Raw genomic sequence first — 11,998 nt, 5'->3', positions numbered from 1 at the left:
TTGATGTGTTTTTATGTAGTGATTTAAAAGTAAAATAAGAAAACGCTGCGCGTGCAACTTGGTGTACGTGAATGAAGTGATACTTCTTTTTCGATGTGTAGTATTGTGGTGTTCTTCATTTTTCATCCTTAAATCACATTGCTCTTGTAATTGGGAATGCTGTGTATAAGAGATGCGACATCTTAACATATTTATATTATATATAATTAGAAATCACGACTCAAAATATTAAAAATATATAATTAGAACAATACAAAATACAACTTTCAACAATTATTGATTTTAAACACTAATGACAAAATGTGGGTAACTAAGTTGACACGCGAATGTACAACGTCCGTCTATCCCTGGTGCCGAGATCAGAAAGAGGCCGTGAACGAGGCAATGTGTTAGTGGTGTCCTCAACTCCCCTCTTCAACTCCGACCAGTCTGAAGTCGCTGCTGTATTACGTCAGCAGGCCACGCCCACTTCCTAGGTCTTCTTTCCTTAGACGGCCTCTCCTGACGGCGGTGCGTCCTCGCCCGTTATTCGATCAGAGTCGGAGAATGGATCTTCAACAGCTTCAGCATGATCAATTGCCTCACTAACTGGATGCTCGTCACCTGTAAGACATTTTTCGATTCGTTTAGCAACCGAGAACTAGGATATCGAAAGTAAGAGGTGACACGTATACTTCTGGCGTCTTCGGTCAGAGCTCTCGAGAATAACCAAGATGACCACAGTCACCTTTTTGTGAGCGTGGCAGAGCCCTCAGGATGCCCGTTGTGCATTGCCCTCAGGATACACAACAGAGGAGTACTGATCAGGTAGTCCTCTAGTACTGGTGCAGAGCGCTCACCTTGCACCATACTACCGTGGAGGCTTACCATTCAGGATGGCCTTCACATACACAACATCGAACAGAGCCGGATTATTCAATGTCCTCGTACAGTGCAGAGCCCTCAGGAATGCACGAGTACGCATCACAGTGTCTGTAGAGCAGAGCCCTCAGGATGCTCGCTGTAAGAGTGCAGAGCCCTCAGGTTACACAAATACATTACAACACATCACACAGTGTCTGTAGAGCAGAGCCCTCAGGATGCTCGCTGTAAGAGTGCAGAGCCCTCAGGTTACACAAATACATTACAACACATCACACAGTGTCTGTAGAGCAGAGCCCTCAGGATGCTCGCTGTAAGTGTGCAGAGCCCTCAGGTTACACAAATACATTACAACACATCACACAGTGTCTGTAGAGCAGAGCCCTCAGGATGCTCGCTGTAAGTGTGCAGAGCCCTCAGGGTACACAAATACATTACAACACATCACACAGTGTCTGTAGAGCAGAGCCCTCAGGATGCTCGCTGTAAGTGTGCAGAGCCCTCGGGGTACACAAATACATTACAACACATCACATAGTGTCTGTAGAGCAGAGCCCTCAGGATGCTCGCTGTAAGAGTGCAGAGCCCTCAGGATGCACAAATACATTACAACACTACGAACAAATACCATAAGAACATGGAGCTTGCAGTGTCTGTAGAGCAGAGCCCTCGGGATGCTCGCTGTACGAGTGTAGAGCCCTCAGGTTACACAAATACATTACAACACTACAAACCTATACTCACTTTCAGAGAATGCAATGCACACATCTGGTGTCCACTCGCCGCGCCATAGAATTATATACTCTGCGGCCGCCTGCGTTGTATTGCCATAGGAGCCAGTGACTTGGCCCTCGCATTCCTGAGTCCAACTTGCCCGTAGCTTGGCTTGTCTTACGCACGAACACCAGATCTCCATTTTGAAAGGAGCGCACTGTATTGCGGCGCTCGTTAACATAAGCGTCCTGACGAGTACGGTTCTGATCCAGCGAGTTTGAAGCTTGTTGTCGGGCGAGTTCACGTAGGAATTCACGATTAGGACTCGATGCCACCAGAGCCACATCGCGCACCAGGGATCGTATGACAGGCGTTGCATTCTCACTGCCAACTAACAAATACAAAGGTGAATATTTGGTTGATTTCTGCACAGTAATGTTCAAAGTGAGCTGTATCTTTCATATTATAATGTCAGAACAATGTTCTCGTCTAAAGATAGACTCGACCCGAATCATATTCATTACAGTTCAGCAGTAGTGCTCAGCTTGACCACTACTTTGGTGCATTTCAGGTGAAATGAGATGTATATTTACAACATAATTCTTTAATCTAATTAACAAAGGTGTTACTTTCATACATCCGACCCCTAATTTTGAAGGACTACAAAGAGACATTGCCATTTCAAAAGTTCTCTTTAACTCCGTCGCATCTTGTCTGTGAATGGGATACACGAGACAATACTTTGTAACACATCTATTAGAACTATATATTTGAACTCATTCGAATCTGTCACAACTTTTGTAGCAAATTTTATGTTTCATCATCAGCGGCCTGCGCTATCTGAGCCCAATTTAAAGGTTTACGTATCTCATAAACATTGACTGCATTTCGGCTAAAGTAGTCTGCATGGGATAGCGCGGTCCCCTTACGATATTCAAGCTCAAAGTCATAGTCTTGAAGAAACAACCGGCTCACTGGTTAATCGCTCAATGACCTTTCAAACTCTTTCTTTATCTTCACCCCAAATGAAATGTACACTTTTTGCGAGTTAGATTTGCAATACATGCCGCTTGAACTGATTAGCCGGAGATATGACGCCTAAAATGTCCCGAGAGACCTAAAACTGTGTTACCTCTTTTATATTGCTCGGTACTCGTGCATTGACTAGAGCTTCAACCTTGTGTTCGCTCGGCTTCACCTGACCATTACTGATTGTCCTACTCAAATACTCTACCTCAGTCGTGAGAAATTTACACTTTCAGGTTAATGGAAAAACCCGCCAGAGTTGCAAGGACCTCGCGGAGCGTTTACAAGCCCTCGGTAATTGTTTTTGACGACAATGACACGTCAAATTCAAATTCACAGACTCAGAAATCAATGAAATAATCCACCCACTATCTATGAGGATATCTACGGAAACACCTTGAGTAACCGCGGTAGCAATGTCATCCTGTTTATAATTATTAGTTAGAGTTGCCGCGAAACTCGGCACGTTGTTTTGAAAAACAATCATCAACCTTGTGACCAACCTTCTTGCAAAAAGAACAAGTCTCGGCTCTCTGTGAGAGTTTATCCGAATTTGTTGCTACTAAAGGTGATTATTAGCGTTAGTTCTATCTAGCTTTACACTCTTGGGACACGTCATCTGTATATGACCAAAAGCTCCACATGAAAAACATTTAATTTTCGTGACGACATGTTCTCGTTTTCTCATAGCAGTCTTATAAATTAAATCGGTTGAACAAACGGATGTGATTCTAGTGGGCTTTGTATAAATAGATAGAAAATTAACCAAATCATCAGGCAGTAACTTGGCGTTAGTGGCAGCGGCTCGAATTTGAGTGTCTGTTATGCCACGTATCACTATTGCCGCAATTAACTCGTCACTCAATCCGTTCACAATACGTAACCGCAGAAGCGAACGCCTTGCATATTCGGCATATGTAGGGTAGTTATCAGAGTCCGATTTCATAATGTCGAACAAAATATTGGCGATGTCTAACCGCTTGGGACACAAAGTCTTAAACTCGCGCTTGAAATTTGACCAACTACGGTCATTACTTACCCACTCATTCAACCATAACTTAGCGTCACCTTTTAAACAATTGCCTACCCTCGCTAAGCACTCAAGATCGTCCCATCTATTAGTTTGTTTTAGATGGTCTACTTCATGACACCATAAATTAAAATCGTGCAAAGAGGGATCGAAACTCGACACAAAAATATGATTCGATCTTACCGGAATTGCACCAATCGCATTAGCAATTTTCTCAGCCACCTCATTCAATACCCCCGTACCCGAATCGTTGATCGTTGCACTCGAGCACGGCACGGATAAATTCAAACTTGCATCGGACGACTCGACGTTTGTTGAAACAGCAATTGGTGGAGGCGGCTCACCCGACGCGACAGCTGCCGCCGCGATGGCGCCGTCATGCGCCCACCGCGCACTCGGCGTTGTCGTACTACCTTCAGTATCATTGCGAAACCTGTAACTTTCTAAAGTGTCTAAACGATCCAAAATCTTTTGAAGTCGCTTCTCCATACCAGGGATAGGTGTACGATCACGCTCGCGCTTCCTACGCTTACTTCGATCAGACATATTTACAAAAATAAAATTTCACAATTCTTTTGTCAAACACAAAAATCGACAAAACTAAAGTAGAACGGTCAGGAAAGCCAAGGCAGATAATGGAATAGGAATCCCACTTCTGAAATTAGAAATCACGACTCAAAATATTAAAAATATATAATTAGAACAATACAAAATACAACTTTCAACAATTATTGATTTTAAACACTAATGACAAAATGTGGGTAACTAAGTTGACACGCGAATGTACAACGTCCGTCTATCCCTGGTGCCGAGATCAGAAAGAGGCCGTGAACGAGGCAATGTGTTAGTGGTGTCCTCAACTCCCCTCTTCAACTCCGACCAGTCTGAAGTCGCTGCTGTATTACGTCAGCAGGCCACGCCCACTTCCTAGGTCTTCTTTCCTTAGAATATACATATTTTAAATTATAGATATAGATTCTTCTTCTGTACTTCGGTACTTCATTAAAATATTGGGCGCTACTCGTTGCTAACGCTCGCGCTGGCCTGTAACAGGTATACTACGCGCATGCGTTCGAGTGCCACGCATTCACTCTCGCTCTGTCTCTTTCTATTCCATGGTGGCGCTAAACGCTTAACGCAACCTTGTTGGAAGTCGCATTTGAAGTTACACCTTAATTAATGTTACAGTTTAGTTTAAAAAAATATAAAAATATAACTAGTTGCATAATCATGTTATTTTTATTGAACACGCCTCACACATAACTCGCAAATAATAAGAGTCTGCAGTGCACCATGAATGTCAATTCAAATTTGAATATATATATATATTATTGCTTAGATGAATGGACACGCTCACGGCCCACTTGTGTTAAATGATTACCGGAGCCCATATACACAATACCGTCTTTACCATAAGGGCACACGGGGCCCGTGCCCAGGGCCCCCATTCTCAGGGGGGCCCGAAAGACCGACAATTTCTCTCACACGTTTATTCTCAAAACATTTTTGTCGGGCACATTACACTTTTTTCACAAATCAGTAATCAGAAGGTATTTACAAGGCATATACTATGCCTATAATAGAAAATTTTGCTCAACAGAAATCCCGAAAGAAACCGTTATCGAAATCGTAACCAAAAAACCAGCAGCATTCTAATATCATTAATGACATATTATATCATACTGTATTTGATTACCTATAATAAATGGTCATACTCAGTAAAAAAATGTTATTATAATTCGCTTTTTTTACTTTCCAAAAGGGCCTCAAATTCTTGTGTGCCCAAGGGCCCCATCCTAGTTTAAGACGTCGCTGCATAGACATCTACAACATAAAACCGGCCTAGAGACACGAATTCTAAGTCAGTTTTCACTGAATGGCGACCCTATTCTTTAAACCGAAACGCAGTACTGCTTCACGGCAGAAAATAGGCAGGGTAATGGTGCTTACCACCCTTAAAAGACCTACCACGTACGGATTTCATTATAAAAATTCGTTGCATCGTTGGATACGAGTGCACCAGGCGTTTTATCCTTTAGGCCACGATGACTTCAATAAAGTAAGAAATGGAATTTAGGGCACGCCTTTAACCTATTTGAAGTTTCTATACTATAATATATATTCTCGTGTTTTATTCAATTTAGGTAAAACTTCACAGCTATTGTTATAGTTCAGGAGACATTTTTTGTTGTGTCTACCGTTAACTTAGTACAAGATCCATGCGAGTAATTTAACAACTGGGTGTTATTCATTTAATATGTATTTAGCGACAGTCACTACAGAGTGAAGTTAAGCTAATGAATAAGAGCTAAATGGGAAAGGGCATTTGTAGTTCTGCCAATAACCGGTTGGGAACTATATTTATTTTAAAAAAAAAGCAAAATTTCGCTCACCATAACCGTAACTTCATTTCGACAAAACATCCAAAAATTATTGATAGGATGATGACGAAAATGTTCTTATTAAACAAAACTTATCAGCATAGCAGAGGATCAGGTCAGCAGTAGCACAGTCGATGACGAATTATTGACGACGATTTTTATTTTAATAATTTTTGTACCTACTCTAGTAGACGCAATTTTTTTTTTTTAAATCTTATTTAATAATTTTTATTTCTTTAATCTAATAAAAGATTAAGCAATCAATTTTACCGTTCTCATGTTTAAAATTCACTGCGATTGCAAATGAAATTAAGCGTTTGTACAACCACGTTACAGCACATTAATTAATAAGGTCATTAGAGTTTGTGGCCGGGGACCCGTGTTCCGCAGTGGGATGAAAAGTAAATAATATTTTTTAAGCACTTTTTTTTGCTTATAGTTAATTATTTTTCAGTTTTAATTCAGCTTACTGTGGAAGCATCTTATATATATATTTTTTTGACTTATGCAATTTTAGTCGTTAATGAATATAACATAATAGTAAAAAAGATTCTGCTTTTTAGGGCATTATGTGTGAAAGCAGGTTATTAGGCGGTACGATTTTTCGTAATCTAGACATTTCGTCCCAATCGTTTGGAGCCTCTGGGTCTGCGGAGGGACTTCGGTTCCCTCTGTATTTTGTACCGCATGTTCCATGGGGAGTGCTCTGAAGAATTGTTCGAGATGATACCAACGTCTCGTTTTTACCATCGCACTGCCCGCCACCGGAGTAGAGTTCATCCATACTACCTGGAGCCACTGCGGTCATCCACAGTGCGTTTCCAGAGGTATTTTTTGCCACGTACCATCCGGCTATGGAATGAGCTCCCCTCCACGGTGTTTCCTGAGCGCTATGACATGTCCTTCTTCAAACGAGGCTTGTGGAGAGTATTAAGCGGTAGGCAGCGGCTTGGCTCTGCCCTTGGCATTGCTGAAGTCCATGGGCGACGGTAACCACTCACCATCAGGTGGGCCGTATGCTCGTCTGCCTACAAAGGCAATAAAAAAAAAATCAAATTCTATTCGGTTCTGTTATCGGATATCGAAAAATAAATATTTTTTTTTTTTTATTGCACTTCATGTAAAATTTACATTGGCGGACTAAGGCATTTTCTACCAGTCAACCAAAGGTAGTGCAGAGTACATAGTATCTTTATATTATTATTAAAAAGACAAGACCACTGATTTTTTTGCTAGTGTTTCTCAAGAAACTCAACAATTTTTCACATAGAATTTACAATTTTGGTATCAACAATAGCTTTATTTCTTAAATATTAAAAATATTACAAGAAAGATATAATTACACTATAATATAATAATGTACCTATGTAAATAACTATACAACTAGGATCCTGAATTTGTTGACAAAATTCAACATTTTATGAGATTCCAGTTGAGATTTTTATTAACAATTTAGTGATATATGAATATATGCATATGGTTTGGTTCCATTTGGTGTTTCAAAAACTGTTTCACAATTCATCGTGAATCTCTTCTTCAGTGTTACTGCAATCGCACGCAAATTCTAACTGTGGTACATGTGTCATACCTTTTTGGACTTGAATTTTGTTTGAAATTCGTTTACTCCACTCCTAAAATACAAAATAAATCAACAATATAGTGATGTGCAGTTACTTAGGTTTAGTTGATTTAATACGCGCGGAATTTAATACGCGAGAATAAAAACCTCGCGGTGAAATATCACTATGCGGACAGGCCTTTAGACTAAAACGTCTACAGTTGCATATCTACTCGTAGTCGACGAAGCCGACTTGTCCACTGAACAGAGAGCATGATTAGAAAACGGTAGCGTGCACAAGCATCAAGCTTTCGCTTTTCATAGTTTTTTGAAATTCTGGCATAACCATGACGGACTTATACAAACTGCTCGGCTGAGAAGATCCGACGAGAAACTCAGCGAGCTGATTCATGGGTTAGGTTGCACGTCGAACTCGAGTACGGTTACCGGGGTTCCTAAGCCTGCTCCTAGTGTTAGAGCTGAAGGCGTCTAATGCAAAGGTATTGGATCTGATGGATGGATAGATGGATGGTGACTGGCTCTTGCGTGATCAGGATTCGGGGAGTAGTCAGCGTCGTCAACGATAAGGCGATTATCATGACGCATAGCCTTATCGAAGTACCGTTCCGACGCTGACGTCATGTATTTCTGGATGGATTCGAGGCCCAGGTCGTCGTGTAGGTCAACGTTCCTCACAAACCATGGAGCTCCGACGGCTAACCTGCAAAAGCGGGATTGTAGAGATTGGAGGGTGTCTATGTGTGTGCGGGCCGCGTGAGCGAAAACCACACTCGCGTAAGTCATGACCGGATGCTTTAATCTCTACGCGTATGGAGAGTTCTTTAGTTCGCTGGATTTGTATCATACGTACGCGAGTATTGAGATTATCTTATCACCTCCTTTTACGGTTTGAAGGGTGGGGCAGCCGTTGTACTGTAAAAACTAAGACCTTAGAACTTATATCTCAAGGTGCGTGGCGGCATTTACTTTGTAGATGTCTATAGTATATCGTTATAGATAGAAAAAAAACTTTGCAATACTATATGTCTGTCAACACTGGTAACCATTTAACATAATGAGACTGTTAACAATTGACAAGTACCCCGAGCCCTGGAACCAGTCTGTAGCCTAGCCATCTGAACTTAGTGACATGTGTTGCCTCTCCTAAAATCCCTAGTTAGCGTTATTGGTGCTTGACACTGTCAATAGAATTGCATAGGGGTTTCAATAGGTCCGGCGAACTTTGAGACACCTATATTTAACCTTCCTCAATCTACTTTAATGACCAGTCCTAAGGTGTGACCATCAAATTAGGTCAAAGATGGATAGTAAATAACAAATGTTTTACATTACCGATATCAAAGCAGCATGATAGCAAATTATATTTTGTGGAAGTAAATGGTCATTTGCAAACTGTCTTGCATTTCTTGCAATTTGGTGTGCTTTGTCATCATTCGAGAGAGCCCACTGAACTTTTTCTACTAAGTCTCCCAAATCATTTTTAACTGGTACATAATGTTCCCATTCTCGAAGTTGCTGGTAAAAGTGTTCATAGTATTCAGAGTCTTGTTTTAAAACCAGTCCTCCTCCAGCTAATAGATATGGGAAACGATAAGCAGCTACTGTTCCATCCACATTTATTAGGTATTTATACTGAAACATTAATATGTTTTAATTACGTGTATTACACATCATAAAAATATATTTGAAGATCTTTGGTATTGAAGATCACTTACATCAAAGAATTTAAAGAACGATATGTGGGGCTGTTTTGGGCCATATTGCTCTTCTTTTTCACGAAAAAAGAAAAAGTTTGTAAGTGATACATTAAACAGATCTGGATGAGATCGAGCAATATCAACAAGTTTAAGTCGTTCTAAGCGAGAGTCTCGACCTCGCCAAATAGCTCGGGGTTCACGTTGTGACCACGGTCGTTCCACATTTCCTTGGACAGACAGCATATCCAGAGTGACCCTACAATCATACACCCTTGAGTTACAAATGTTATTGAAAATTTACATTGACTTGATAAAAAAGAAACTGTTACCTGCCCATGTTCTCTAATGTTGACTCAGTAATATCATAGGTTGGCATAAGAATATCAATTGTCTGTGAGCTACCACACCATGAGAAGACTGGCAACAGTTCTGTATTTTTTTTTATTAATGGCCAATCACCTAAGTTTATGACCATTTCTACATCAGGCAATTTAACTTTTCTAGTTAGAGATAGTAGAATATTGTCAGCAAACATATTAAAACCCACATGTCGACCATAGCAATTTCTGAATATTTCATTGCCTTTAATAATGTAATGACAAAAACTTGTGCTTTCCGGTTGATGATACTTCTCTACAATTCTTTTTACCTCTACAGTCATATTTACAGCTTGAAATGCCTTAAGGTCATTCACAATTTGCTCAGGTACATTATTGCAGCCATAGTCTGTCAACCATGACGTCAAATCTTTTGTTGGACAGTTGCATTGGTCTGGTAGAATAGGACCTAGAAGAAATTATAATTATTATAAATTGTGACTTTAGTATGAAAATAGTTGATTGTTGTGTAATTGGATGACTACAATAACTTTCACTTCAATTTGAACAAGATTTACAATGCTATCCACATATTTCTTAAAGATTTAGAGTTAATAAAGTTTAATTAGAAACAAAAATAGCTCATATTTCGTCCTTAGGAATGCATAACAAATGACAGTTAAAGTTTATTATTGTTTGTTATTCCATAGTTCCAAAAATCATATCTCAACTTTAGATATTTTGGACATGTTAAATGTATACCTTTGAATGTGACTGGTGACCCTTCAATATTCTTACTTTTGTAATAAATGTTAATAGACAAATTAAAACATGTTTCATATATTTTGTAACGGACAATAAAGGTCCCATCTTTTCTGTCTAATTTATTTACCCAGATTCTACAGTAGTTGGTTTTCTGAGTTTTTCCTTTAATTTCAACTGCGACATTTCTTGCCCAATCTGAAGTGTACCTGATTTAAATTTATTAAAGTCTATTAAGTCATAATGGTGGGTAATTAGTTTTTATCTAAGAATTCAAATGTGCATGTAGATTTATTTTCGTAATTGAGAGTGGCCTGGTTTGGCAAAACCTATACACAGCGCTTCTTATTTTTTGCTGTAACATGTTGATTGAAAACGACACTTTCAGAGGTTGGAAGGAAATTGACTAATGGTAGGACCTCTTGTGAGTCCGCACAGATAGGTACCACCACCATGCCTATTTCTGCCGTAAAGCAGTAATGTGTTTCAGTTTAAAGGGCAGGGCAGCAGTTGTAACTGTACTTGAAAGCTTAGAACTTATATCTCAAGGTGGGTGGTGCATTTACTGTGTAGATGTCTATGGGCTCTAGTAATCACTTAACACCAGGTTGGCTGTGAGCTCGTCCACCCATAAAAAAAATAAAAAAAAAATCCAAAAAATACCATGGTGTAATATAAATAAAACCCACAAAAAAATCAATATTGGGTACTTACTAGTGGTAGGGCAGCTTGTGAGCCTGCACGGGCATCCACTACCATGCTGCCTATTTCTGCCATGAAGCAGTAATGTGTTTCAACAAAGGGTTGGGCAGCTGTTTTGTAAAAATGTACTTAGAAGTTATGTCTCAAGGTGAGTAATGTCTATGGGCTCTGGTGGCTACTTAGCACCAGGTGGGCCGCGAGCTCGTCTATCGAACTAAGCAATGACTAAAATTAATTAATTTTTAGATGTAATTCAATTTACATAATTATTATCTATAGTCTAAAATATTTTGTATCTCACTATTCTGTACCTCACTATTAGATTTTATTATATTTTATTACACTATATTTTGTATCTCACTATTGCTATTCCGGAAAAAATGCAGAGTAATAACTAGATTTTCTATTTGCCTCTGTAAACAAACAAGGTGCGTAAACATAACCTGTTTTATATACCTATTGCACCGATAGCATCTTAAACGAGACACTATAAATTGTAACATGTTAATGTGGGTTATAAATTAAAATATGATGTCAAATTAGGCACATTTTCTGAATACTGTTTAATATAGTAAAACAATTTAACTTACGTCTCTTCATCCACAGAACTGAACGTGATGAAGAAATATCTAGCCGGCAAAACAATCTTATCGGGTTTTAGACCTGGTCCTGACAAATAAATACCGGCTCCGTTGTTTTGGGAACACTGGATGAAATGCCATTTCAAAAAGAAAATAAACAAACTGTACATATTCGACTTCATCGTCCAAAAACTTAAACATCTACTAAACCAAGTGTATAATCTATGTACTAAACCTCAAATATATTAAGTGTATAATCTATGTACTAAACTATTTAGTGTGTTTTTAAGTTAAGTCCATTATAATATGTACCGTACCTGTACCTATCATAAGCATGTAGTACATACA

At 39.3% G+C, this 11,998-nt stretch overlaps 1 protein-coding gene across 1 annotated transcript; it reads right to left on the bottom strand.

The window, feature by feature from the left end:
- Positions 1 to 7,291: 7,291 nt before the first annotated feature.
- LOC101735664 (protein O-glucosyltransferase 2) lies at positions 7,292 to 11,948 on the bottom strand. Its single transcript, XM_004930886.5, has 6 exons — positions 11,660 to 11,948; positions 10,368 to 10,576; positions 9,618 to 10,074; positions 9,307 to 9,544; positions 8,924 to 9,223; positions 7,292 to 7,643 (listed from the first exon to the last, which is right to left on the bottom strand). The coding sequence occupies exons 1-6, from the start codon at positions 11,830 to 11,832 to the stop codon at positions 7,524 to 7,526; spliced, it is 1,497 nt and encodes a 498-aa protein (XP_004930943.1). The 5' UTR covers positions 11,833 to 11,948; the 3' UTR covers positions 7,292 to 7,523.
- Between the last annotated feature and the right edge of the window lie 50 nt (positions 11,949 to 11,998).

This window comes from Bombyx mori, chromosome 4 (assembly GCF_030269925.1).
Source record: "Bombyx mori chromosome 4, ASM3026992v2".
Classification (NCBI taxonomy): Eukaryota; Metazoa; Arthropoda; class Insecta; order Lepidoptera; family Bombycidae; genus Bombyx; species Bombyx mori.
This window is presented reverse-complemented; position numbering and strand designations above follow the sequence as displayed.